Below are 27291 nucleotides of genomic sequence, written 5' to 3' on the forward strand. Positions count from 1 at the left end.
TGTTGGGGGTGATGGGGCTGGGGGTGATAGGGCAGGATGGGATGGGGCAGGTGTGGTGGGGCAATGGGGCAGGATGGGATGGGGCAGGCTGGCGGGGGGTGACGGGACAGGAGACCATGGGGCAGAGGGGCGATGGGGCTGGGGACCATGGGGCAGGTGCAGGGGGCAATGGGGCAGGTTGGGGGATGACGGGGAGGGCTGGGGGCAGTGGGGCTGGGCAGGGACGCTCCAGCCGGCTCCCTGCGAGGCTGCAGCGCACGGAAAGGATGGAGAAGGGGCCGGGCGGTGAGGAGGGCGCAGCCGGCGCCGAGGTCCAGAGCTGACGGCGCCGGTTATCCCCGGCTGAGCGACGCCTCCGCCCCTTCCCACCCGGCAGCGCGGCCGTCCCGGCACGGCGTGGCGCAGGCAGGATGGCGACGCCGGACAAGCGGCACGACTTCATGGAGCGCTTCGTAACGCCGCTGCTGCGGCTGAAGCCGGACAAGTGGCCCAAGTTCGTGGGCAGCGAGGAGGCGGCGGCCGCCCTGACCGAGTTCTTCGAGAAGCCGGACGCGCTGGAGCTCGTGCTGGCGCTGAGCCCCGCGGGGCAGCTGCTGCCGGCCGGCCGCTTCCCGCCCGCCCTCAAGGGCAAAGGCGTCTACTTCGTCAAGAGGAAGCGGGAGAACATCACCCGCGACAACTGCGAGGCCGGGCTGCTGGTGGGCGACATCAGCCCCGCGCCGGTGGAGCAGCTCATCGCCGTGGTGGAGGAGGTGGGTCCTGCGGGCACCGGGGTCGCCTCCTCTGCGCCGGCTCGGCGAGTTGTTCCCCCCCCCCCACCCCGGTGCCCCTCACCGGGTGGATTTCGCTCAAACGTCCTATAAACATTCCTGCTTACGGTGTTGCCCGCCCAAAGCCCTCCGAAGTGGTGAGTCCGGCCCCAGAGCCGGGGGGTCGTCGCGGCCGCCGCGCGCTGCCCCCTCGCCGCCGCAGGAGCCGCGGTGCCGGCCGGGCGCCCTGACGAGCCGTCTCCCCCCAGGTGGTCCACCCGCTGCTCCTGAGCGAGGAGAACGTGGCGGGGTGGCCCCGGGTGGTGGTGGACGACGTGGTGCGACAAGCCCACCGGCTGAAGAACGAGATGTTCGTGATGGGCGGGAAGATCAAGGGGAAGCCCTTGCTCCCGCTGCCGGAGCACCTGGACAGCCTGGCCGGCTCCAGCACCGTCCTGGACAGGTGGGTGCTCCGGGCGGCGCGGGGGCCCCTCCCCACACCGGAGTGTGACCCAGCTGCCTTCCAGCCTATCCGCGGCCGCCGACAGCTCCCTGCTGCGCTCCATCGAGACCGTCGTCATCGACTGGTCCCACCAGATCGGCGACGTGCTGAGCAAGGACTCGGCGCAGCCGCTGCTGGAGGGGCTGCACCCACTGCCCCGGGCCGAGTTCGACTTCTGGCACGCGCGGCTGGACAACCTGCAGTGCATCAACGAGCAGGTACTGGCCCCGGCCCCCACCGCCCCGCCAACCCGGCGCCAAGCCCGGCGCTGAGCCGCCACCGTTGCCTCCCAGCTGCTCGCGCCCCGCGTCGCCGCCGTAGCCCAGATCCTGCAGAAGGCCAACAGCTGCTACTGGCCCGCTCTGGAGACCGTGTTCAGCGACGTGGCTGCGGGTGCGTCGCCGGCACCCGCCTCCCTCCGGCTCAGGGAAGCCTCCCGGCGGCTGGTGCTGAACCTCTCCTCTGACCTAGGTCTGGAGGAAGCCCGTGACGTTTGCCTTCACCTGCGACCGCTCCAGATCCTGCTGGAGGAGATGGAGCAAACAGACTACACCCAGGTAAGTCACGCACGGCAAAACAGCCGGGCACATCCTGCCCGCCTAGTCCAAGCAGGAGCGGGTGCATGGCACAGCACAGCATGGCACGGCCCTTGCTAGCGCGGTGCCAAGGGCCCCAAAAGCCCCGCGCTGACGTTGCACCACTCCCCAGCTGCAGCCCTGCATCGACCGGGTGCTCTACACGCTCTGCCTCGTGTGGGCTCGCTCCCGGCACTACAACACGCCCGCCAGGGTCATCGTCATCCTGCGGGAGATCTGCAACCTCCTCATCGAGATGGTACCGCCCCAGGCAGGGCGCCGGGCCGGGAAGGGGCTGCAGGAGGGCGGCTCCTGCTCCCGACAGTGCTGGGCGGGCGTCGGACCCCTTCCCGTGGCCTCTTCCCGCTGTCGGAGCCGGAGCGGGACACGGGTCAGGCTGGGAGGAGTTGAGATGACTGAGAGACGCCCCTTAATCGAGGGACCGGCACGGCCACCACGTGGGCTGGAGAGGGCTTGGGGCAGACGTGGGTGACGGAAAGTCACCCGAGAGCAGGTGGGGGACAGCGGCGGCGATCGCGGGGTGCCAGGAGCAGCCGCCTGCCCAGAGCCCGTGGCTCCGCTTGTCCTTTTTAGACCCGTAACTTCCTGAACCCCGAGGAAGTGATGAAAGGTTTGCAAGGAGAAATGGAGGAGACCTTGGGAGGAATCGGGCTGAGCGTTGCCACCGTAGAGAGGCTCCTCCAGTCCTACAGCGCTTGCTGCGCCGAGCTGATGCCCGCGTTCTTCGCGGTAGGCTGCGGGGGACGGCGCGGGACCGGGGCTCCGCGGCTCGGCGGCTCCGCTCCCTGACGGCCCCGCTGCCCCCAGGAGGGCGAGGAGCCGCAGCTCTGGGAGTTCCCCCCGTCCCTCGCCTTCAGGAGGTTGGACGCCTTCCTGCACCGGCTGAAGACCATCAAGGTGACAGCAGAGCGTTTCGGAGCACTCGCCCCGTGCTGCCAGCAGCAGCCCCGGCTGCAGGAGGGAAAGGTGCCGGCCGGCCGCGATGGCTGCCAGCTCATGCCCAGCACGTGCCTTGCTGCGAGTGCGGCAGCACGTTCCCGGCACCCGGCAGCTCCCTGCGTTGCCCCCGACCGGGCGCCGTGGCACCTGCACCGGCAGCCCTGGAGCACCGGGGAGCCGGAGCCGGCGGTTTGGAGGAGCCGCACGCAAGGGGTGTTTCTGCTCGCCAGGAGCTGTACGAGACGGCTATTGAGTTTCTGAAGCTGGAGAAGGTTGAGCTGGGAGGAGTGAGAGGAAACATCTTCAGCAGCCAGGTCTTCCAGATCTACGAGGAGGTCTCCGAACTCATTAAGGGTTTTGCCGATTGCAAATACGATCCCTTAGATCCTGCAGAAGAGGTGAGCGAATGCTGATATGAAAATGTATGCATTTGCTAAATGAAAAAAAATTGCTTGGCAGAACGAGCCAGAAGACCTGCATGCAAAATTGTCACCATGGCAACAAGCGCGCTCACTTTAGAAAAAAATCACAGCATCTCAGTGCCTTTCCGATTAAATGAGCGCCTTTCTGGAAGGATGCGGGACTAAAATGCAGAAGCTACCACCGCTTAAATCATTTTGTTCTTGTTGACAGCAATTGAATAAAGATTTTGCAGCGTTCCAGACCAAAATTCAGGATTTGGATAGGCGCCTGACAACCATCTTTTGCCAAGGGTTCGATGACTGCAGCAGCATGGCATCTGCTGTCAAGGTACATGTGCCCCCGCGGCGCGACACATCCTCTCCCCGGGCACAGGCGTCCGGGCGAGGTCACGTCAGGTCAGCAATAACCAGCTGAAATGGGTGAATTTGCACAAAGGTTAAACGCATGAACGGTGGCCAAAAGCTGTTAAAGAGGCCAAATGTCTCAATGTGCGAGTCCCGTTCTCAGCAACCAGCAGGTTAAAACAGGGGGAAAAGATGGGAGTCCCAGAAAGATGCAGCCCGAGGATGTGAATACTGGAGCTTGTTGCAAATGGGTCCATGAAACAGTTTTCTGCCAGAAACAAACGTAATTGACATTAAAAAGCAAAATGTTTTTACTTCCTAAAGGTTAATGGTTCAACGATTTTTAAACTCCAAGCAAATTTTTTTCCATGGGAAATGCTGAAGATCTTGTGTTTTCTCCCATTTAAAAAAATAAATCCACATTTTGGAGTTTCTCATCAATTTTGTGTTCACTTCCACGTGCGAGGATCCACTGAACAAAAGTGGCCATGGCAGAAATGAGCTTCTGGGAGAAAAAAGAAAATTTACCAATTCCCTGAGCCAACCCCTCTGGAATTTTTTAAACCCCCTAAAATGTTTCATTGCTTAAGCAGAGGATAGACACGTACTTTCTGCAGCTAAGCACAGCATACCCTTGTGTTTGGGAAAGACCATATCAGCAGACTGTACCAGTGGATACTTTGAAGTATAAAAAAATTAACACATTTCTTTCTTCTTTAGTTGGTGCACATGTTTTCATCGCTGTTGGAACGACCTTTGATAAAGGCAGAGGTTTCGCCCTATTATTCAGCCCTGCTGGAAATGTTTAACACTGAACTGGATAACGCGAAGATAATGTACGATGCCCAGATGGCGTCCGCGAAGTCGACGGGGGGTATCCCCCCCGTCAACAAAAACATGCCACCGGTAGCCGGGCAGCTGAAATGGGCGCTGGAGCTCCAGGAGAGGCTGGAGGGTCCCAGGAAGGACCTGTTCGCCATCGACCACCCGTAAGCGAGGCTCAGCCGCGGGAGACGGGCCCTGCGCGGATCAGCCCCAACATGAGTCTCGTCCCCTGCTGCATTAGTTTATTAATTTATTTATTATGGCTTGCACAGTGTCATGGCCAGCGCTGAAGCTCAGCTGGTGTCCGGGAAATACAACGAGATGATAGAGCTGCTGCAAGGTTACCGTGAGAAGACCTACGCAGAGTGGATAAGCAGAGTCGACCGAGATTGCCAGTTTAACCTGGAGCAGCCCTTGATACTGAGAGATCCTGACTCATCCCTCATCAGCGTCAACTTCGGCAAAGAGGTTGGTGCTCACGCACTTTCACGCAGCCCTGTCCGGAGGCACTGCTGGGGAGGAGGTCCACGTCTGCAGCGGATGCTGCCTGAGCCCAGCTCCCTCTTTATGTTTGATGCTTTTGTTGAGGCAAAACACTCGCAGATACCTAAATGCATTTGCACGCCAGTTTGGAGCTGTGCTTTGGGCAATGCTGACAATAATTCATCTGAATGTAAATCATCTACCTTTCTTATAAGGCTTTCATGAAATGTTTCAAATTTTATTAACAAATCGTTTCTGGTCGTTGTGTCTTGCAGCTCGTTGCAGTTCTACGGGAAGTCAAGTACTTGAACTTCCAGAATCAGAAGGATATTACAGGCAGCGCGGAGAGCCTCTTTGCTCAGAATGAGATGTTCCGAAAGTTTGTGGACAATCTGGACCTCATTGTCGGCTGGTACAATAAGGCAAGTTCTACCGGGGGAGGCAGCCTGGAAAAGCAGTAACTATCCAACGCCTGGAGCGCTTGCCCTGCTGAAAGCCAGGCTCGGACTCGCTGGGAGCCCCTTGAAGAAGGGGGCTACTGCGAGACAGGTCCTGGAAGCCCAGGGTGGTTTGAGCGCACCAGGCGCATCCCTGGCATGCCGGGACGCTGCCCGTCGTGGTGGCTGCGCGAGCGCCGGTTGCTAGATGCAATTTCCGCCGTGATGCCGGCGCCCTCGCATCCTCCTCGTGTGGTGCGGCTGGAGCAGGAGCCCCGATTCCTCTGCAAAACCAGCGGCCAAAAGAGCGCGTCTCCCAGGCCGGAGCGTGGTGCCCTCCCTGCCCTGCAGGACCAACCAGGAGGGGCTTTGGCTTCCCAGATCCAGCTGACGGTGCTGCCGGTGGAGCTCCCGCTGATCGCCGGGGAGCTGGAGACCGTAGACGCCCAGCTGGAGAAGGCAGAGCAGACCTTGTTCTGGCACCACGAAGGTACGAGAGGGTCCCGCCTGCGCTCGGCACAGTGGTTGCACCCAAAAATGCAGATTTCCTCTGCCCAGGTGCGTGCGGGTGAACCAGGTCTCGGGGCGGCAGCGTGTCCCTGCCATGGCAAATAGCCCTGAAGTGCCTGTATTCTGCTTGCTGTGATTTAGGCTCCCTGGCTTGAAGGTAATCTGTCTCAAACTTGTACATAAATTTTCCTCGCAGGTGTCATGGAGTACATTCGAGAGATGAGAGATATCTTGTATAATTTAGAGACCAGAATCCAGAAAGCAAAGTTAAATGTGGAAAATATCACCCACTTTATGGAGGTAACATACATTTGCTAGTCACTCTAAAAATGCTCTTCTTGGTAAGCTTCCTCCTGGGAATTACTCTTTTCCAAGTGCAGAAAAGAAGTGTTGCCTTCTTTTTTGCAGGAGTGCTCAGCCAGTCCCTTGTTTGAAAGAAAAGACAATAAGGAGACGGCACTCTTGGACCTGGATGGGAAAACAAATCACTTAAACAAGCGCTACGCTGCAATTAGGGATGTAGGCATAAAGATTCAGAATATGGTGATGGTGAGAAACGTCCCATGATGCTTTAATCAGAATTGCTTTAAGAGAAGATTGTATATAACGCTTACATGCTGCAGTACTGTGAAAACTAGTGTTTTCACGTGGTTTGTAACAGGGAGTGCTGGGCTCAGGTTTGGGGTACAATTCTCTAGTCTCTACTGAGACGGAACTCCTGTAAAAGATCAGGAAATACGTTACATGGATTGCAGGAACTCGCTGCCTTCTCAGGTGAGATCTGTGTCTGCAATCGCTAGCTGTCACACAGCTGACACGAAGAGAATGGCCTGTAAAACGGTCATGCAGGAGAAACCCCCGACTTGCCCTAGGAGAGGACTCATTTGCAAGAGTGTTGGATAGGAATGGGTAATATGCTTGATATTTGTTGATAAATATTAGCATACTTTTTTTCTGCTTGCAGGAAAATGCAGATCTGTTTAAGGCTGATAAGTCATCAGAGAAATGGCTGAACTACATAGAATATATAGATGAAATAGTATTAGATGGATTCTTCAAACTTATTCACAAATCTTTACAGTTCCTGCTCAGCAACATGGTCCCTGATGTACGTTCAGGTTTATCTTGTGACTATTTGCCCATGCTTAGGGATGTGCCAGTGCGTTTGTTAGTCGCACAGGGGACAAACCGTCTGGTTTCTTCAGGCATTTAATAAGTTGCTAAACCTGCCCTTCTCAGTGGTCCCTGCGCGATCCCTAGGTAGAAAACGCCGGAGTGATGCCGGGGTCCCCGCTTTGCCGGCGCGTGGGGCAGGGGACCGGGGCGGGCTGGGGACGGCAGCTACGCAGGTTGTGCTAACGTGTTTCAGGCCAACGTGGCCCCCTTGTTCGAGGCGCACATGGAGCTGTACGATGACCAAGTGAGACACCTCCCGCCGATGGAGGTGGGAGAAGACAACAGCTTCTTGGAACTGGTGGAAAACCTGCTCAAGGATATCTACACGTCTGCAAAATTCATTCCTCGGCTGGTGGAGGGAAAGCTGAAATACAAGGTCAGTCTCTCCGGGGGTCGGCCTCTCCCCGGCTCATGCGGAGGTGGGGTGGAGGATGCCCTGGGTCCACCACCAGGTGGAGGATGCTGCAGGTGCACCGCCGGGCGGAGGATGCCATGGGTCCCCTTCGGACCCGATCCCCGATAGCTCTGCCCGCCCCGCAGACCGACCTGGAGGACATGGCGGACCTCAGCGAGATGCAGGAGGAGGTGGTTTCTCTGGTGGTCAGCGTCATGAAGCAAGCGAGCGAGTACGAGGCCTCCTTCGAGACGTATTCCTACCTGTGGCTGGACGACCCGCAGGAGTTCCTGCAGCGGTTCCTCACCTTCGGCCGTGCCCTCACCCCCGACGAGCTGGAGTTGCACGCGGAGGAGTACCTGCCCCACGTGCCCCCGACTCTTGGGCAGTTCCAACAGCAGGTGAGGGACCCCGGGTGAAGCAGGGCAGGGGCCTGGGGATAGGAGACGCGTCCACGCAGACCAGGAGGGAGGCAGGGAGCACCGGCGTGCCCAGGGCAGCCCCAGCCGAGGGCTGTTACCGTCTCTGGTTCCCAGATCGACTCCTACAAGAAGCTGTATGAGGAGGTGTCCAGTTTTGAGACCTCCAAGGTCTTCGACGGCTGGCTGCAGAGCGACTGCCGCCCCTTCAAGCAGGCGCTCCTCAACATCATCAAGCGCTGGAGCCTCGTGCTCCAGCAGCACCTCAGCGACCACGTCACCACCAGGTAGAGCAGCTCCTGCCGTAGCGTTTCGCTGGGAATATAAAGACGGCTCCGCGTGCCGGGTAGCGAAGGAACGGGTGGGAGCAGGTTGTCTCGTGCCTTGAGATCTTCAGCGCAGGGTTCTGGGAGAAGGGCCCTGGGCACCTCCAGCATGTTGAGCCCCTGGAGATATGTACCCAGCAGCACCAGTCCCCGAGTACGAGCTTGTGCCGACCGTTTCTCTAGCATTCATAGGGGCTGTTGTTAGCAACCAGGCTTTGACTTCTTATTCCTTTGCACTGATGCCTGGTCGCATGAACTACCCAATCCTCTGTCTTTCAGTCTCCAGGAGCTGGAAAATTTCATGAAAGAAGCAAATGCTGGCTTGACTAAGCCTCTCCAAGAGGGAGATTATGATGGGCTGGTGGAGGTGATGGGACACCTGATGAGGGTCAAAGACAGGCAGGCGACTACGGACAGCATGTTCGAGCCCCTGAAGGAAACGATCGCGCTGCTGAAGACATACGGCGAGGAGATGCCCGAGGAAATCCACCAGCAGCTCCATGTGGGTGGTGCTGGGCACGGGCCGGGGCTGGGCGCGAGTCCCCGCGGCCCGGTGGCAGCCACGGTGCCGGCCGGCGGCCGCGCGGCATGCCCGATGCTGACCTCCGTCCCCGCTGCAGGACCTCCCCGAGCAGTGGAACAACGCCAAGAAGCTCTCCTTCCAGGTGAAGCAGAACGTGGCGCCTCTGCAAGCCAACGAGGTCAACATCCTCCGCAGGAAATGCCAGCAGTTCGAGGTGCCCGGTTCGGGTCCAGGAAGGGGCAGGGGCGGCAGGAGGAGCCCGTCTGCTCTTCGCTGAGGCTCCTCGGCATCGGCAGAGCCCTCTGCTCTCCCCGCGGCTGCCTCCCCGCCACTGCAGCCCCTCTGTCCCCTCGCAGGTCCGGCAGCAGGAATTCAGGGAGAAGTTCCGGGAAAACGCACCCTTTTCCTACACCGACCCGGACCCGTACAAGTCCCTGAACAAGGTAACGGCCTGGCTGCCCCCCGCGGAGGACAGTACCGACGCGGCAGCGCACCGCCGTCTCAGGGTCCGTGCGCGGCAGCGTGCATCCCTGCAGCACGGGGTGCAGCTGGCCGGCAGATGGAAAAGGGCGACCAGCGCGCCGGGGGGACCTGGCCCTGCAGTGGTGGCTTTCCCAGTCCCCTGCTGCAATGCAGCAGATGCCAAAGGACGGAGCCGTCCCGGAGGGGGAAGCACGTTCCTGGCACACGGTTGCCGGCAGTGCACCTGGGATGCGCTGCCTGCCCCGGCACGGCACAGCTGAGGCTCTCTCTTTTTCTCCATCTAGCAACAGAAGAGCATCGCCGCCCTGGAGAGCGACATGGCAGCCCTGTCCACGTCGGCGGGGCTGTTTGAAGTGCCCGTCCCCGACTACAAACAGCTCAAAGCCTGCCACAAGGAAGTGCGCTTGCTCAAGCAGCTCTGGGACATGATCGTCCTGGTACGTGCTGGGGTCTGCGAGCCAGCCCAACGGGGAGAGCAGGAGGCAGGAGCACGGGGATGCGCAAAACGAGCCTCTTGGGAGTGTGGAGGAAAACAGCCCTGTGTCTGCAGATGGTGACTGCCGGTAGCCGCCTGCTGCAGTCCACAGCTGCAGGGTGCACGGGGCTCCCGGCCAGGGCAGGGCAACCGGCGCTGCCTCCAAGCCTTGGCTGGAAAGCAAGCTGCTGTTGGCAGGCGCGGGCACCATGGGTTAGCCGAGATGCAAAGTTGTTATAGTTCCTCTGCGAGCCTCATCACCGTAAGAGATGAGTGTTTAATAAATTGCCAGCTGGGTAGCACACGTGTGTTTGGCGTGGCAGGTGCACCAGGCACGTTGGCGCTGGGCAGCACACGTGTCTGGCGCGGCAGGTGCACTGGGTGGCAGAGGCGTTTCTGGTGTGGCGGGTGCACTGAGTGCCCCGGTGCTGGGTAGCACACGTGCTTGCCATGATGCATGGTGAGTGGCGTGGGTGTTTTTGGCGTGGCGGGTGCACTGAGTGCGCTGGCACTGGGTAGCGTGGGTGTTTTTGGCGTGGCGGGTGTGCTGGGTGCGCTGGCAGTAGTTATGCAGCTCTTTTTGTGCAGGGGAGGAATGCTGACAGGCGCTCCTGGTGATTTTACGGCCTAAGAAAAGGTACCCCCAAACGCAGGTTAACACCAGCATTGATGACTGGAAGACCACCAGATGGAAGGACATTAATGTTGAGCAGATGGATATCGAGTCTAAGAAGTTTGCTAAAGACATTCGGAGCTTAGATAAGGAGATGAGAAGCTGGGATGCATTCACAGGGCTGGACAACAGCGTGAAGAACATGATCACATCCCTGCGCGCGGTGAACGAGCTGCAGAACCCGGCCATCAGGGACCGGCACTGGCACGAGCTCATGCAGGCAGCCAAGGTGCTCCGGCCCCTGCGCTGCTCCCCCCCGGACCACCACCCCAGCCCTGGCCCTGGCTCTGGCCCGCAGGCTCTTGGCAGCCTGATCCAGGTGGTTCCCAAGATTTCCAGCCACCAGGGAAACTCCTAGTAACTGATGTGGAGCTGGGAATGGTCCTTTGCAGCTGTGGTCCCCAAAATGCCCATCCCCAGCTGCACTGTGCTCAGCGCCCAGAAGGAGCAATCATCCAAATACAGCTACCCCGATTCCTCCTGGTTCTGTGTTTTTAAGGAACCAGCTCTAGGGACTATTTGTGCTGCACTGTAAAATGCTGCGTGTTTGTTAACAACTCATTTATTAGGTAAACAGGAAACAGTGCAAGGGATCTGAGCTAGCTCTGAGCTGCCAGCCTTGACCCTGCATTTTCTGACCTTTCAGATAATCAGATAATTCAGATTTTCAGATAGCCATGAAATCACTTGGTTGTTGGCAGAGGTATTGAAGAGGGATCTCTTCACGTTCCCCAAAGCCTAGGAGGCTGTTTGGGAGAGCTCAGCCCATGGGCGCATGGCTGCAAGCAGCTGCAAACTCCAGCTCCCAGCTCGAGCTGCAAGCCCCTGAGGAGCCGGGAACGGGGGAGTTTCCGTGCTCCTGGCTCAAGTTGCGAGCACCCGAGGAGATGGGAACAGGGGAGTTTCCATGCTCCTGGCTCAAGCTGCGAGTCCCCAAGGAGATGGGAACGGGGAAGTCTCCGTGCCCCTGTGCAAGCACGTGCGGTCATCAGCACTCGGCGTGCAGTTGCTCCTCTTGCTCTTATAAAGCAGTCACTAAAGTACCATGACCCAGGCCGACTTGGAGGCTAAAGAAATTAGTCTTTAAAAATTAATGGACATCATTGAAATCATATTTAAGAGGTGGCCCTACGTGAATATTTGTGTAGGCTCTTTAAATGTAGGTGTTAACGAGAGAGCTGGTCTGGGCAAGCCGCTGGGTGTTTCTGCGCGGGGTGTCAGTGCCCCTGACCACGTCACTTCTGCTCCAGGTGAACTTCACCATGTCCGAGGACACGACCCTCGCTGACCTGCTGCGGCTGAACCTACACAAGTTTGAGGACGAGGTTCGCGGCATCGTGGACAAAGCCGTGAAAGAGTCAGGCATGGAGAAGGTACAGCAAACACGGCTCGGGTTGTACCCGCCGTTACTGCAGATAAGCCCGTGCTCCGGCACTGCTCTGCGACTTTCAGCTCTTGTGTTTCTGCTTGGGGGGCTGAAGACCACGCGTGGGCTGGCACCCGCGGAGCACGTGCTCCGGCGAGATGCTCGTATTGCTCGGCTTGCCTTTCCGGAGGGGTTTCCATAGGACTGTCGCCCCTTGATAGCTGCAGAGTTCAGCTCATTTCTGCTCATGCTCTGCCTGCAGGTGCTGAAGGCCCTGGACGTTACCTGGTCGGCGATGCAGTTCGAGCACGAGCCCCACGCCAGGACCGGCACCATGCTCCTCAAGTCCGACGAAGCTCTCATCGAGACGCTGGAAGACAACCAAGTGCAGCTGCAGAACCTGATGACTTCCAAGTACCTGGCTTTCTTCCTTCAGGAGGTGTCAAGCTGGCAACAGAAGCTGTCTACCACCGACTCTGTCATAAGCATTTGGTTTGAGGTGCAGCGAACATGGAGTCACCTCGAGAGCATCTTCATCGGCTCCGAAGACATCCGCAATCAGCTGCCGGAAGACTCCAAGAGTTTTGACTCTATCGATAAAGACTTCAAAGCAAGTAACCTGCCCCTCCCTGGACCCCCTCGAGAACCCACTGGTGGGTTTGATTCAACTGAATCATTTTTCCTCGTGCAGGAATTAATGGCAGATGCAGTGAAAACTCCCAGTGTAATTGAAGCAACGAATAAACCCGGTCTCTATGACAAGTTAGAAGCCTTGCAGAAAAGGTGAGGTTTGAGTCATCCCCATGAAGCATTACGGAGAAATTTCCACTGCCTCTTCTAAGGCCAAAAGAAGAGCTTAATTTCCCTAGCAGCCAAAGAGACATCTTCCCCAAGGTGACAATTACTTTGCAAGGAGTAAAAAAAAAAAAAAAAGATTTGTTTTTAAACCGCAGCTTTTCTTCCTTGTTTTCTGTTAGACTGGCCCTTTGTGAGAAGGCTTTGGCCGAATACCTAGAGACAAAACGCTTGGCTTTTCCCAGATTCTACTTTGTTTCTTCTGCAGACCTGCTTGACATTTTATCTAACGGAAATGAGCCCGTTGAGGTATGGTTTGACTGTAAAGCATGAGGCAAGTCCTTTGTCTCTCATGTGCTAACTTCATTATGGTGGTTTTAAAACATTTCATGTTTACATTCCTGGTACACTGGTTGTGAGGGATGCAACAGCATAAGAGTAAAAAGGGCGTAATCAAAACTGTAAAATACTCCTTTGCCCTGAATCAGCAGCTCCTGACCCTGCTGTGGTGCCTGTTTTCAGGTGTCCCGCCATCTGTCAAAGCTGTTCGATAGTCTTGCTAAACTGAAGTTCAAAATGAGTCCGGACAACAAGCCCCTGAAGATTGGCCTGGGGATGTTCAGCAAGGAGGAGGAGTACGTGGATTTGGACAAAGAATGCGACTTATCTGGCCAGGTCAGCAACGTTTTGTGGAAGTCAGAGCTTTTGGGGAGTAGCCGTGTGTGCAGTGTAAGGCTGGAGACAAGTCTTTTGCTTGTTGGGTCATAACAGTCTGGCAGCAGCTTGAAAATGTAATCGTGAGGCCTTTCAGCCAAAAAGACCTAGAAATGGGATCCACATAGCGACTGTACAACAGACCTGCAGCAGTATAAGAGTAATACAAAAACTATCCAGCCTTGCAGCCACTCAGGCGGTTGCAGTATGGTCTTCCTCTACCTCTTGTTCACCCTCAGTCCATATGCTATAAAGTGCAATTTGAAGTGCACTGTGGGGCTGTGCGCCGAGGTCTTTCACGCAGCATTTTACTTAACGCAGGGAAAAGCTAGAGCATCCACAACCAGAGCAGAAAACTGCTGTAAAACGCTAAGTTCTCTGTGTTGACTGTCCCTAGGTGGAGGTCTGGCTAAACCGCCTGCTGGAGAGGATGTGCTCCACGCTCCGGCACCTCATCCCCGAGGCGGTGGTGACCTACGAGGAGAAACCGCGGGAGCAATGGGTGTTCGACTACCCGGCGCAGGTACGGCGCCGCCGGGGACGGTGGGCTCGGCAAACCTGCGCAGCCTGTGCAGGCTGCACTGCGCCTCGGGGCATGGGAAACCGGATGCTGCCCATTAATGCTGAACCGCTAAAGTCTGATCCCTTTAAAATTCTGGCTAAGAGCAGAATTAGTAAATAACCACCATGAAATTTAGGTTACCTGTCTGCAGTCTGAGAGACGGAGGAGCACAGAGAACGGGGAGCCGTAGGCACCAGACCTCAGCCACGTTTTCTCCATGTGATTTCTTGCAGATTGCTCTGACATGCACCCAGATCTGGTGGACTACAGAAGTTGGCATTGCATTTTCAAGACTGGAGGAAGGATATGAAAATGCAATTAAAGATTATAACAAAAAGCAGGTTTGCCTCCCGCAGTTCTGACTTGCAGCCATGCTGCAGGCCCCTCTCTGCTCTTATCAGACTCGGTCTGGGGGTGGTTCACAGAAAGCTAGGCAAAGTGTAAAGTCGTTTTTCCGTGTTAATCATTTCTTTCCTTCTTCAGATTAATCAGCTGAATGCACTGATTTCACTGCTCCTTGGAAACTTAACTGCAGGAGACAGAATGAAGATCATGACAATCTGCACCATAGATGTACATGCCAGGGACGTTGTGGCCAAAATGATCCTTGCAAAGGTAGGAGTTACAAGATCTGTGGTTCACTACCTAAAGCTGCCTGTGATGGGATTGTGAAAAAACATGTTTTTAAGACCAAGGCAAAGCCAGGTGAAGGAGCAGCTTCCCTGGTTCCTGCCCCGCTCGGGGGGAGCTGGCGCCAGGCGCTGCATTTTGACCCGTCCGCATGCTTCCCACACGCGAAGAAGCTGCAAACAACCCCGATGCGTTTTCGGGAGCGTGGTGCCCGCCGGGGTCCCGCGGGCAGGCGGGCGGGCAGGAGGCAGCGGGGTCCCCGCCGGCTCCGCAGCGCCTCGCTCCGCAGATGGAGAGCTCGCAGGCGTTCACGTGGCAGTCGCAGCTGCGGCACCGCTGGGACGAGGAGCGGAAGCACTGCTACGCCAACATCTGCGACGCCCAGCTGCAGTACTCCTACGAGTACCTGGGCAACACCCCGCGCCTGGTCATCACCCCGCTGACTGACCGGTAGGGCTCGGCTCCCGCTCCCGACGCCGGGGCCGGCGCGGATCCCCGCTGGCACCCGCTGAGCCCGGCCCCGCGCCCGCAGGTGCTACATCACCCTGACGCAGTCCCTGCACCTCGTCATGGGGGGGGCCCCCGCCGGCCCCGCCGGCACCGGGAAAACGGAGACCACCAAGGACCTGGGCCGCGCCGTGGGCATGATGGTTTACGTCTTCAACTGCTCCGAGCAGATGGACTACAAGGTAGAGCCCGGGAGTGCAAGCTGCAAACCGCTGCGGTCTGCCCCCGCTCCCACGTTGGGCTGCGTGCCCAAATTTGGACCTGGAAGCTGGTGTCCTAAACCGCGCCGGGCGGGTGGGCTGTTGCCCCTGCCTGGCTGCCTGCCGGCGAGGGACCGGCGCTCGCTGTGTCCGGGTGCAGCCGCGGCTCCCGGCGCCGTCCCACGCCGTGGCTCCCGGTGAGCCACCTTCCCCATGCATGTCTGGGGCGGCCCTAACGCCACCCAGCTCCCCCTCTGGGAAAAGCCTAAAAGCAAGAGCTTTTCTAGCAAAGTCCCATCTCGCAGCCCCCGTGTGTCTACAGCGTCCCCCGTGCTTCTCTCCGCAGTCCTGCGGCAATATCTACAAAGGGCTCGCTCAGACCGGCGCCTGGGGCTGCTTCGACGAATTCAACCGCATCTCGGTGGAGGTGTTGTCCGTCATTGCCGTGCAGGTAGGGGTTTTCCAAGCAGACCGCTATTCTGCATGTCAAGCCAGGGATATAGTCCTGCCCGTCAGACTTCCCACTCCGACTGCCCTGATCCACGTACTGAATGCCAGGTGCTGTTCCAGGCTAAAACCCAACCTTCAGAGCGTCTGTTTGCAGCTATTAATCCCTCTGTCGCGTTAGGAGGGACGTGGAGGGGAGGTGCAGCAATACGGAGGGTTTGGGCACGTTTAAGGGCAGCAGGTCACGGCAAGCGCGGAGGCAGCACCGCAGCCCCGGCTGCCTCCCATCCCTGCGACCTCCTCCTCCTCCTCCGGCGCGTGCAGCCCCGGTGCCGCGGGTTTGGGCAGCTGAGCCGAGGGGCCCGCGGAGCGGCGCACTGCGGGGCTGGCCACCCTAACGCCTCTGCTCGCCTGCCCAGGTGAAGTGCGTTCAAGATGCAATTCGTGCCAAAAAGAAGAAATTCAGTTTTCTTGGGGAGATGATAGCTCTGATCCCGTCGGTCGGGCTGTTCATCACGATGAATCCTGGCTACGCAGGACGGACAGAACTGCCTGAGAATTTAAAAGCTCTGTTCAGGTACCCGTAAGCAGATGAGTCACCGTTTAACTAGCAATCTTTACAGTATTTTACTCCTGTTGTAACACCCGTGTGCTGCGTCCCATAACATGAACTAAGCCTTTGCTCATGCAAATGTGGATATTTGTGTGTACCGGCAGCCCTGGCGTAAGAAACACCTTGACATCCCAGAGACAGTCGTGCTCAAAGCCGCTGGGACAGCCAGAGGCTGGGGGAGCTTCTGCTCCGCCTGGAGACGAGGACGCTCCGGGCGTCTCATTGACGTCCTCAGCTGCCTAATGGGGGTTTGCAGAGAGGTCAGAGCCAGGCTTTCCTTGGCGGTGCCCTGTGAAAGGACCAGAGACACCTGGAACAAGCTGCAGCAAAAGAAAAATCCAGCTGAGAATAAGGAAGAAAATATTCCCCACAGAGGTGGTCAAACACTGGAAGGGGTTGCCTGGGGAGGCTGTGGGATCTCTGTCCTTGGAGGAACTCAAAGCTCAACTGGAAAAGGCTCAGAGCGACCTGATCTGGCTTTGAAATGCAGCCCACTTGGAGCAGGAGGTTGCTCCATGCAGGACACCTCCAGAGATCCCATCCAGCCTAAATCATTGTCTGATGCTAATAGGAGTACTGAAGGATTCGTACTGAAAATCCAAATGCAGATTCTTACCCGGCTGCAGGAGGGTGAGGGGGCACACGGGTGAATGTGCACAGGCCCTGCTAACCCTTCACTGCTCTTCTCCAGACCCTGTGCCATGGTCGTCCCAGATTTTGAACTTATCTGTGAAATCATGCTTGTTGCAGAAGGTTTTATTGATGCTAAGCTTCTAGCAAGAAAGTTTATTACTCTGTATACGCTGTGCAAAGAGCTACTGTCTAAACAGGTAATTTAACACTATTCCATGGTTCTTTAAGATGAAAGAGTTAATCTGAATTTAGAACTTGATAGATAGTTTAAAAACCTCTCAGCTGGTAGTAACATGTTGGCTTGCATTCTGCATAGCTCAGGGTCTATGGCTGGACAAATTCCACCCCCATGCTGGTATATCATATGGCATATTTCTGCCTTCTGGAAGAAATAAAGGCATTCAAAAATAGAACAGAATATAGCCTATTAAGATGAGAGCATCCAGATGTTATTCATCCCAGCATAAGTGATTTACAAGCAAATAAAAATGTGCTTCCCAGGAAACAAGACAGACTGCCATTCATCTCTTAGCTGAATAGGGTTTGCCTTGTAAATAAGCTCACTTTAAGATGAGTCTGCTGGGCACAGTGTTGACAACCTGGGTTTGGGGCAATAGTGGGGATATTCTTCCACATTTTTGTTTAAAACAGTTCTCTTTCACCAAAATGAAACTCTAATATTTTGCTGCCTGTTTGCCAGGACCATTACGACTGGGGTTTGCGGGCCATCAAGTCCGTGCTGGTGGTAGCAGGCTCCTTGAAGAGAGGGGACCCCGGCCGCGCTGAGGACCAAGTCCTGATGAGAGCTTTACGGGACTTTAACATCCCCAAGATCGTGACGGACGACTTGCCCGTGTTCATGGGGCTGATTGGAGACCTTTTCCCAGCTCTGGATGTCCCCAGGAAGCGGGACCTCAACTTTGAGAAGGTGCGAGCGCGGGCAGGACTCTTGGGTCTTCTCGTACCATGCGGCTCTGATCAGTGTGGGAGAAGCTGGGGTGGAGATACTTGGACCAAGAGCAAGGCTGGGGCAGAGGCAGCTGCCTGGAGGCTGGTCTGTTCGGCACAGTTCACCGCTGCTGTCCCCACCGAGGCCGCGGCGGTTGCCTCCTGCCTGCTCAGCGCCCGCTCTCCCCGGCAGGTCATCAAGCAGTCCATGCTGGAGCTGAAGCTGCAGGCGGAGGAGAGCTTCGTGCTGAAGGTGGTGCAGCTGGAGGAGCTGCTGCAAGTCAGGCATTCAGTGTTCGTCATCGGCAACGCTGGCTGCGGCAAGTCCCAGGTAGGGCCGGTGTCGAGCCCCGTAACCCAGCGGCATCGGTGCGGCGGGGTGGCGGCAGGTTTGGGGCGTCCCCGTGCTGCTCTGCAGGTCGTGCCGGTGCCCAGGGCAGGCGACCTCGCTGTGGGTGAGGAATGGAGCCAGTGACACCGGTGACGCCGGCACGGGGCTCCCGGACTCACCGCGCACCCACAAGCCGGCCGGGAACTGGGTCCACTGGGGCATCCCCGGCAGCTCTCCGGGCCCGGATGCCAGGGGCCGGCAGGAGCGGGGCCACACTGTCCGGCTGCAAATGTCCTCGCGGGACCAGCGGCTCAGCAGCACTGTCCCGCCACCCCTGCAGGTGCTGAAGACCCTCAACAAGACTTACCAGACCATGAAGCAGAGGCCGGTCGCTGTGGATCTGGACCCGAAAGCTGTAACCTGCGACGAGCTGTTTGGGATTATTCACCCGTTGACGCGCGAGTGGAAGGACGGTGAGATGCCCCAGCTTGGGCACGCAGCCACACGAAAGGTCGGTCATACCGAGCAGGAATCGGCACATAAAGAGCTCCAGCAAGTGGCTGGCGCATAAGCAAATGTTTTCATGAAATGCATTTCTGTAAACACTGCATCTTTGATGCCGTGGTGGAAAAGACCTTTCCTTGTGGCTTTTTAATAGAGCGTGAGGAGGGGAAGAGAAGGGAGGGCAAATGTGCTTAGGGGAAGCACCAGCGCCACGCATTCCTCCTGATGAACGCGTTGTGGGCGGAAAGGGATGGAAAGGGAAAAAACACATGTCTCTGCACGGGGCAGGTCTGTTCTCCTCCATGATGCGCGACCTGGCCAACATCACCCATAAGGGGCCCAAGTGGATCATCCTCGACGGAGATATCGACCCCATGTGGATCGAATCCCTGAACACGGTCATGGATGACAACAAGGTCGGTGCCGTCCCACCCCGCGGAGCTGGGCTGGCTCCCACGCCGAGGTCGGCCACCCCGACGGGCGTCCCCGAGCCCGCAGCGCCCCGACGTGCCACGTCCCCCCCACCCAGGTCCTCACCTTGGCCAGCAACGAGCGCATCCCCCTCAACCCCACCATGCGGCTGCTCTTCGAGATCAGCCACCTGCGCACCGCCACGCCAGCGACCGTGTCCCGCGCGGGAATCCTCTACATCAACCCCGCCGACCTGGGATGGAACCCGTGAGTCCGTGCCAGGACCGGGATTGGGACCAGGACCGGGGTGAGCATCCGCCAGCACCCTGACCTGCAGCCCCCTACGTCCCCTTGGCAGCGTCGTCACCAGCTGGATCGAGAAGAGGACGGTGCAGTCCGAGAAGGCCAATTTGATGATTCTGTTCGATAAGTACCTGCCCACGTGCCTCGACAAGCTCAAGTCCGGCTTCAAAAAGATCACGCCGGTGCCCGAGATCACGGCGATCCAGACGACGCTGTACCTGCTGGAGTGCCTGCTGACGCCGGAGCACGTGCCGCCGGACTCCCCGCGGGAGCTCTACGAGCTCTACTTCGTGTTCGCCTGCGCCTGGGCCTTCGGGGGGGCCACGTTCCATGACCAGGTGGGTCCCGCCGCCCGGGCGCCCCGCGGACCCGCCGGGACCACGCGTCCGGCCGCGCGCCCACACTCCGGCCCTTCCGCCCCCTCTAGCTTGTGGATTACCGCGTGGAGTTCAGCAAGTGGTGGGTGAACGAGTTCAAAACCGTCAAGTTCCCCTCTCAGGGGACGATTTTCGACTATTACATCGACCCAGAAACTAAGAAATTCATGCTCTGGACTGAAAAGGTGCCAAAATTTGAACTCGATCCGGAAGTCCCTTTACAGGTATTTCCCACAAGCTGTCTTTATTTACATTTTTTTAATTTTTTCATTAACAAATGTTCTTCCCCCAAGCAGCTACGGGCAAGGACAGGTATCTGGAACGGGGCAGACACTCAGGCTGCGTCTGCCGCTGCGCAGCGTGCGGACCGATGGCATCAGGCAAACCCCACGGCTGTTTGTGGTTTTGATTTACTTTGACACAAGCTCAGTGAGAGCTGCAAGTTGCAGCTCTTCTTTTTTTAATTTCAGATGAACATGTGGCTTCACAGATTCTCATGAGCCAATTATAATTATTGCCTGAATGCAAGACACACTTTAGAAAATTATTTGCACATGTCTTTTCAAATGCCATTCTGGGAAGGGGGGGCTTGTACTGGAGATGTCAAGGGAAGGGGAAAGTGCCTGTCTATGTGTTGGCTAAACAGAGACATGGGAAGAAAGTTTCAGGAGTTGTTTTGTTTTGTTTTAATAACATGGTTCTCTGACAGCTCCTATCTTTGGTTGGAAAGCCTTTCGAATAACCCGGCATCTGAGACCTTTTGTGTTAGAGAGGGACCAGATTTGTAGGCAGAGATAATATCTTTCATTAGACCAACTGGAAGAGTTGCAGAACTAGACCAGGCTTCAGACATGTTGCCAGCTGCTCTAATGACGGATGCTACCTCCACCCACACCCCCGTCCTGCTGCACCCTCAGACTGTCGGATTTGACACCAAAATCTCCCCTAGGCTTCCATGGTGCACACGACCGAGACCGTCCGGATCCGCTACTTCATGGACCTGCTGATGGAGAAGCAGTGGCCGGTGATGCTGGTGGGGAACACGGGGACGGGGAAGTCGGTCATGATGGGGGACAAGCTGGAGGCGCTCAGCACGGACGAGCACCTGGTGCAGTCCGTGCCCTTCAACTTCTACACCACCTCGGCCATGCTGCAGGGTAAGGGCTGGCCGGAGCCGGCGGCCGGGCTGTGCTGCCGGGCCCCGCACCGCGGCGCTTCCCTCCGCTCCACCTGCTCTCTTCCGCTGCAGCCATTCTCGAGAAGCCCCTGGAGAAGAAGTCGGGGAGGAACTACGGCCCCCCCGGCACCCGGCGGCTCGTCTACTTCATTGACGACATGAACATGCCGGAGGTGGACAAGTACGGCACCGTGGCCCCGCACACGCTCATCCGGCAGCACATGGACCACGGGCACTGGTAGGTGCGCGGTGGCAGCGGCACCATCCCCGGTGCGGGGCCGCGTCCCCCCAAACCCCAGCTTGGTACGCACGGCGGGGCCGGTCCCCGATCTGGGTGCATCGGCATGGAGCCCATCCCGCGGCCACGGTCTGCGCCGCGCTCCTGCCCCGGTGCGGTGGCGTTGCTGCTGCCGTAAGCGCGGGCAGAGCGACGTGTCCTGGCACGCGGATGCTGGTGCCTCTCCTGTCCCCGCAGCACCGGGGCCGTGTCCCTGCCCGTGCTGCCTCCTGTGGAAAAGCACCAGCTCTGCGTCCCACTGCCGGGAACAGCAGGTCCGGGCTGCAGGAATCCTCCCCTTTCGCTCCAGATGACTCCTTCCAGGAGCTGCTGGGAAAGGCTTTGGCACTGAAACGGGGAAACTCTCCTCGCGGTTCCCAAACATGTGGATCAGTCCAAAGCAAACAGCCCTGGCTCCGGCACCGAGGCTTGGCCGGGGAAGCCCTGGCGAGGGGGATTTCTGCTCCGGGCAGAGCAGCCTGTGGGGGCACCGCGGAGCGCGGTGCAGACGACACAGGGCTTTCCTTGGAGGGAGGAAGAGCCCGACAAGTCCCATCGGCCGCAGCAAGTGTTACGGGCCGTGGGGACGGGATGCTCCTGGTGCCACGAGCAGCACCCGGAGCAGCAGCACCAGGCTCCTCCAAGCACCCAGGACATGGGGCGTCCCCCCCCAACCCGCGCTGAGGGCAAAGCCTGTCCGGGGGGACGCGGCCCGTGGACAGCCTGTCCCTCCACCCGGCACAGGTACGACAGGAACAAGCTGACCCTGAAGGACATTCACAACTGCCAGTACGTGGCTTGCATGAACCCCACCGCCGGGTCCTTCACCATCGACTCGCGGCTGCAGGTACACGGGGACGAGGCGCCAGGGAGCCGGGCAGCGCCGTGCCGCCGGCTCCGGCAAACGGCTCCCGCGCGCCGGGCGGCTGAGCGCGGGCTCTTTGCCGCAGCGACACTTCTGCGTCTTTGCGGTGAGCTTTCCCGGGCAAGAAGCGCTCCTGACCGTTTACAGCACCATCCTCGCCCAGCACCTGGCTCAGCGCAAGATGCCGCCGTCCGTCCGGAAGCTGCAGGCCCAGCTGATCGCGGCCGCCCTGGGTGAGCCCTCGTCACGCGTGGGGGGGGCGGAAAGGCAGCGAACGGCGGCTTTCAGCACCCGCACGCGCTGCGCAGGACCCCGGCCAGCACGGTGCAAACCAAAGCCGTGCCGAACCGTCACCGCCCCAGGAAGCTCCGTGCAGCACCTCGGGTCACCACGCTGCGCAGAGGAAACCCCCGTTCCTCCCTTTCTCCGATTTATATTCAAACTGCAGTCCGCTGCACCTGGGAATGGTCAAACTAAAATTTCAGATTCGGTTCAGTCCGCCCAAGTTCAGAGGGAAACGGGCAGAGCAAGGCGCAGGGACCCCGCGCTGAGCGTGGCGGTCTCCACCACCTGCCTGCCCGCTCACCCCCTGTCTCCCGCGAGCAGCCCTGCACCAGAAGGTCACCTCCACCTTCCTGCCGACCGCCATCAAGTTCCACTACCTCTTCAACCTCCGCGACCTCTCCAACATTTTCCAGGTACCGGCGGGGGGGATTTCCTTTAAAACGCACCTGTGCCTTTCTTTCCTTTGTGCCACGTCCTTGCAGCGTACCGTCTCCTTGAGATGCACCGGGACCTTTTCCCAAAGCCAGCGCTTTAACTCAGCTCCGAGTAGCGGTGGGAAAACCCCCCCAAGGACCGACAGGTTTGTGTGTTTGCCAGGGGCTGCTGTTCTCCACCCCCGAGTGCCTCCGCAGTCCCCTGGACTTGGTGCGCCTCTGGCTGCACGAAGCTGGGCGGGTGTACGGGGACAAGCTCGTTGACGATAAGGACCAGGAAAGCTTCGGACGCATTCTGGCCGCCACCTGCAAAAAATTCTTCAATGTAAGTTGTGCCAGTAAATGAGAGCGCGCTGTGGCCCCAAGGGCTGTGTTTTGGGGTGCGCAGGGCCAGGGATTGCTGCGCCAGCTCTCTTCACCTCTCCCCAGGACCTCAGGGAAGACCAGGTGTTTGCCAAGCCCAACATCTACTGCCACTTCGCCCAGGGCGTCGGGGAGCCCAAGTACCTGCCGGTGCCGAACTGGCCATCTCTGAACAAGCTGCTGGGGGAGGCCCTGGACAGCTACAACGAGGTCAATGCGGTGATGAACCTGGTGAGGCCCCGCGAGCCGGTCCGCGGCCGGGCAGCGTTTGCACCGCGTGGACGGACGGACTTTGCAACGCCGCCTCGCTCAGCTTTGCAGCCTCAGGGGCGTCCACGGCTTTTCCTGCTGTGAAATGCTAAACCCTTCCCTCTCGTTTTCTTTAGGTGCTGTTTGAAGACGCCGTGTCTCATATTTGCAGAATTAGTCGGATCTTAGAGTCTCCCCGAGGGAACGCGCTGCTGGTGGGAGTCGGAGGCAGTGGGAAGCAAAGTCTTTCCCGGCTGGCAGCTTATATTAGCGCTCTGGACGTGTTTCAGATTACACTGAGGAAGGGATACGGCGTTCCAGATCTTAAGGTTAGAGCAGCTTTTCCCCTCGGTCTCCCGGGGCAGCTCAGCCTGCTTGCACGGAGGCTTGTGCAAACCATGTAAGTGGAGCCAAAAGCCTCCTGCTCGCGCTCTGCACAGCGAGCCCCGGGTCCGAGGTGGGCACGAAGGCTCTGTGCCCTCCTCTAGTCCCTCGGTGCTTACGTACCGTGCCATCTGCACCAGGGCTCCCCAAACACCCCCGAGCAGGGCTTCTCCAGCTCGGGGACGGGCAGGAGCAGCCTGTGCCCAGCCCATCCCCTTCGTGAGGGCAGGTCCGTGCGGGAGCACCAGCATCTTTGCCAGGGAGTTTTGCCGTGGTCTCATGTGCAGCATCACCCGGCAAAGAAAAGGGAGACGCCAGCCCGGCCCTGCCTGTCCCCGCTCTGCCTCTCTCGTTATGAGATATTTCCCCTGCCGACTGAGCCAGCCCAGCCCCTTCGGAGAGCTGCTCGGGCTGAGAGGAGCCGGTTTTGGTGGTTTCTCTCCTGCCCAGCTGGACCTCGCCTCCCAGTACATCAAGGCCGCCGTGAAGAACATCCCCACCGTCTTCCTCATGACCGACTCCCAGGTCGCCGAAGAACCATTCCTGGTCCTCATCAACGACTTCCTGGCGTCTGGAGAGATACCGGGGCTTTTCCAGGATGATGATCTGGAAAATATTATGAATTCCATGAGGCCACAAGTGAAGTTCCTTGGATTGCAAGACTCCAGGGAAAACTGCTGGAAACTATTTATAGAAAAAGTCAGGCGACAGTTAAAGGTAGGGGCTCACCCAAAAGGGGTGTTTTGTAAGTGCTTCTGACTCGCTTAATCCAAAATCTATTTGCAAACAGCACACACAACATTGTGGTAATGAGTCCGACCGAAAAACGTTTTCGAAGGGTCCCCGGCCAGCTCAGTGCCGCCTGCTTCGGGGCTGCAGCTGTTGACACCCCGTGTTGTCCTCCCTCGAAGCAGAGGGTGGGTGCGCAAACAGCCCTGCCACGAAGACGCCGGCGCGGCACCGTGACTCCGGCTGCAGCTGCCAAGGGGGGGGGTCCAGCACCGCCGGGAAAAGCAGGGTGCTGCTGGAGCGTGCAAGCGCAGAGCCTCTCCGGGCGCCGCGGAGGGGGTGCGATGGGCGGGAGGTGCATCCTGGATCTTCACGGAGGGGGAGACGCGGACCCCGCGCGACCCTCCCGTGTGCTCCGGCGCAGGTGATCCTCTGCTTCTCGCCCGTGGGCTCCACGCTGCGGGTGCGCGCCAGGAAGTTCCCGGCCGTGGTGAGCTGCACCGCCATCGACTGGTTCCACGAGTGGCCGGAGGACGCACTCGTCTCCGTCAGCAGCAGGTTCCTGGAGGAGACGGAGGGCATCGAGGTGAGTGGCCGCGGGCATGGGCAGGCGCGTGGGCTGGCGAGCCGGGCATGTGGGGCACACTGCACTGCACCGTGTGCCTGCAGGGCTCATGCACCGCACCGGTGCCCGAGGAGCTGGCAGCAATGGGGAAACCGGCACCCTGGGAAGTGTCCAGCACTTCTGCATCTCACCTCGCTGCAGCGAGTGTAGGGACAGGGATGGGGAGCTATGGGGAGCTGGGGTGAGCCGGTGCCGTCGGTGCAGCGAGCGCGGGGACGGGGACCTGGGGCGAGTCGGTGCAGCTGGGGGACCTGGGTGAGCCCACAGCTGCCTCCGGGATCAAGGAAAAGACTGCAGCCTCAGGCAGTGCATGCGGGAGGAACCTGTCTTCTACGTTCTCTTTTGTCCTTAAAACAATGCAAATAACAGCCCGAAAACATCAAATGCTTAAAAAACAAAAGCTCTCTGGTGCAGCACAGGTTCACCTGGAAGATTAGAGTCTGCGGGAAACCAAAGGAAGGCGCGAGAACTAACGCTGTTAGCGTTATGATAACCTACGTTTCCCACTGATGAGTTGTGCTATTTAACATAAAAGCGGTGCCTTGCCTTCCAGCTTCTACAGTTAAATGTGTAACTAACGTTACATGAAAGCTCGGTTTTTGCATTTAATATTTGCGCTGCCTCGGTGTTCAGCCACAGAGCGGTTTGTGTTCCCAACACAGCCAGAGGTCAAGGTCTCCATCAGCCAGTTCATGTCCTTCGTCCACACAAGCGTTAATGAGATGTCCAAGACCTACCTGGCCATGGAGAGACGCTATAATTACACCACGCCAAAAACCTTTCTGGAGCAGATAAAGCTTTACCAAAATCTGCTGTCCAAAAAAAGGCAAGAACTCACTGCAACGATCGACCGGCTGGAGAACGGCCTGATGAAGCTGCGGAGCACGGCGTCCCAGGTGCGAGCTTTGCCCCACCAAGAGCTCGCCAGCGCCCCTGCGTCCGGCTCCGGGCTGGGGGTGGGCAGGTGGGGAAGGATCGCGCTGGTGTTTCAGTTCTGCCCGTCCCACCTGTTCCCGTGTCTCCTGCCGTTCAGGTCGACGACCTGAAGGCCAAACTGGCGATCCAGGAGGCAGAGCTGAAGCAGAAGAACGAGGACGCGGATAAACTGATCCACGTGGTGGGCGTCGAAACGGAGAAAGTCAGCAAGGAGAAAGCCATCGCTGACGAGGAGGAGCTGAAGGTCCAGGTCATCAACACGGTAGGCAGCGCCCGCCGCTCCCGGGGCGGCTGCTCCGGCCGCGCTGCCCGCCCGGAGCGACTCTGCCGCGGCGGGTGGGAGCAGCGGGAGGGTGGGCGCCGTGCCCCGCGCCGACGCTCACCGCCGTCCCTCCCCGCGCCGCCCCCAGAACGTGGCGGAGAAGCAGCACGCCTGCGAGACCGACCTGGCGAAAGCGGAGCCCGCGCTCATCGCCGCCCAGGAGGCCCTCAACACCCTCAACAAGGTGGAAGACGCGGGGGGTCTTGGGGGGCGTCGGGTGCAGCGTCCCCAGCGGCGCAGAACGACCCTCTCGTCCCTTCCCAGAACAACCTGACGGAGCTGAAGTCCTTCGGGTCCCCCCCGCAAGCGGTGGTGAATGTCACGGCAGCCGTGATGATCCTGACAGCGCCGGGGGGGAGGATACCGAAGGATAAAAGCTGGAAGGCAGCAAAAATCATGATGGGAAAAGTGGACACCTTCCTGGACGCCTTAAAGAAGTTCGACAAGGAGCACATCCCCGAAGCGTGCCTCAAAGCCTTTAAGTGAGTAAACGGCCGGTTCCTCCCAGGCGGGGTCTTCCCCCGAGCGCGGTGCCACCACAGAGGCGTCGGCAAAAGCAGGGGGAGGATAACGCCACTCTTGCTTTTAAGTCACCAGGTTGCTGCAGAAAAAGTTAAGTATTGCATGTATAAAGTATATTGCCCACGAGCGCTCCGAGCCCCCTGAGGAGCGGGACCGGGCACCGGGGGATGCAGTGGCGTGTGTTCTCCCTTTCCAGGCCCTATCAGTCAGACCTCAATTTTGACCCCGAGTCTATACGGTCGAAGTCGACAGCCGCGGCAGGTCTGTGCTCCTGGTGCCTGAACATCGTTCGCTTCTACGAGGTCTACTGCGACGTCGCGCCCAAGAGGCAGGCGCTGGAGGAGGCTAACGCGGAGCTGGCAGAGGCGCAAGACAAACTCGCTCGTATTAAGAACAAAATTGCAGTAAGTGTGTGCTCCCTCCCGGGCTGTCCCCAGCCAGAGCCTGCTGCGGGAGCCAGCAGCTGTTTGCGTTGGCCGGCGTCCACCACGGCTGCAGAGCAGCC

General features: G+C 58.5%; 1 protein-coding gene across 1 annotated transcript in view; it reads left to right on the plus strand.

Moving 5' to 3' along the window:
* Positions 1-410: 410 nt before the first annotated feature.
* Positions 411-27291, plus strand: part of DNAH17 (dynein axonemal heavy chain 17) — a 40301-nt gene continuing 13420 nt past the window's right edge. The window contains exons 1-60 of the mRNA XM_067308250.1: positions 411-752; positions 1019-1212; positions 1277-1469; positions 1545-1644; positions 1723-1808; positions 1960-2085; positions 2421-2576; positions 2658-2744; positions 3017-3184; positions 3420-3536; positions 4274-4542; positions 4651-4846; positions 5137-5283; positions 5680-5788; positions 6005-6108; positions 6217-6357; positions 6773-6916; positions 7178-7360; positions 7525-7779; positions 7915-8084; positions 8403-8625; positions 8744-8860; positions 9003-9089; positions 9414-9566; positions 10258-10506; positions 11528-11650; positions 11906-12253; positions 12335-12426; positions 12621-12747; positions 12961-13113; positions 13550-13675; positions 13948-14055; positions 14198-14329; positions 14634-14794; positions 14877-15033; positions 15398-15502; positions 15918-16075; positions 16803-16941; positions 17445-17672; positions 17886-18023; positions 18364-18496; positions 18816-18943; positions 19057-19205; positions 19297-19579; positions 19669-19842; positions 20568-20775; positions 20868-21033; positions 21817-21919; positions 22023-22170; positions 22544-22635; positions 22820-22981; positions 23086-23250; positions 23406-23597; positions 24103-24369; positions 24806-24967; positions 25669-25902; positions 26040-26204; positions 26353-26448; positions 26529-26746; positions 26983-27190. Coding sequence (XP_067164351.1) covers positions 411-752; positions 1019-1212; positions 1277-1469; positions 1545-1644; positions 1723-1808; positions 1960-2085; positions 2421-2576; positions 2658-2744; positions 3017-3184; positions 3420-3536; positions 4274-4542; positions 4651-4846; positions 5137-5283; positions 5680-5788; positions 6005-6108; positions 6217-6357; positions 6773-6916; positions 7178-7360; positions 7525-7779; positions 7915-8084; positions 8403-8625; positions 8744-8860; positions 9003-9089; positions 9414-9566; positions 10258-10506; positions 11528-11650; positions 11906-12253; positions 12335-12426; positions 12621-12747; positions 12961-13113; positions 13550-13675; positions 13948-14055; positions 14198-14329; positions 14634-14794; positions 14877-15033; positions 15398-15502; positions 15918-16075; positions 16803-16941; positions 17445-17672; positions 17886-18023; positions 18364-18496; positions 18816-18943; positions 19057-19205; positions 19297-19579; positions 19669-19842; positions 20568-20775; positions 20868-21033; positions 21817-21919; positions 22023-22170; positions 22544-22635; positions 22820-22981; positions 23086-23250; positions 23406-23597; positions 24103-24369; positions 24806-24967; positions 25669-25902; positions 26040-26204; positions 26353-26448; positions 26529-26746; positions 26983-27190 — 9864 coding nt within the window. The remainder of the gene's footprint in view (positions 753-1018; positions 1213-1276; positions 1470-1544; positions 1645-1722; positions 1809-1959; positions 2086-2420; positions 2577-2657; positions 2745-3016; positions 3185-3419; positions 3537-4273; positions 4543-4650; positions 4847-5136; positions 5284-5679; positions 5789-6004; positions 6109-6216; positions 6358-6772; positions 6917-7177; positions 7361-7524; positions 7780-7914; positions 8085-8402; positions 8626-8743; positions 8861-9002; positions 9090-9413; positions 9567-10257; positions 10507-11527; positions 11651-11905; positions 12254-12334; positions 12427-12620; positions 12748-12960; positions 13114-13549; positions 13676-13947; positions 14056-14197; positions 14330-14633; positions 14795-14876; positions 15034-15397; positions 15503-15917; positions 16076-16802; positions 16942-17444; positions 17673-17885; positions 18024-18363; positions 18497-18815; positions 18944-19056; positions 19206-19296; positions 19580-19668; positions 19843-20567; positions 20776-20867; positions 21034-21816; positions 21920-22022; positions 22171-22543; positions 22636-22819; positions 22982-23085; positions 23251-23405; positions 23598-24102; positions 24370-24805; positions 24968-25668; positions 25903-26039; positions 26205-26352; positions 26449-26528; positions 26747-26982; positions 27191-27291) is intronic.

The sequence above is a fragment of the Apteryx mantelli genome, chromosome 19, assembly GCF_036417845.1.
Source record: "Apteryx mantelli isolate bAptMan1 chromosome 19, bAptMan1.hap1, whole genome shotgun sequence".
NCBI lineage: Eukaryota > Metazoa > Chordata > Aves > Apterygiformes > Apterygidae > Apteryx > Apteryx mantelli.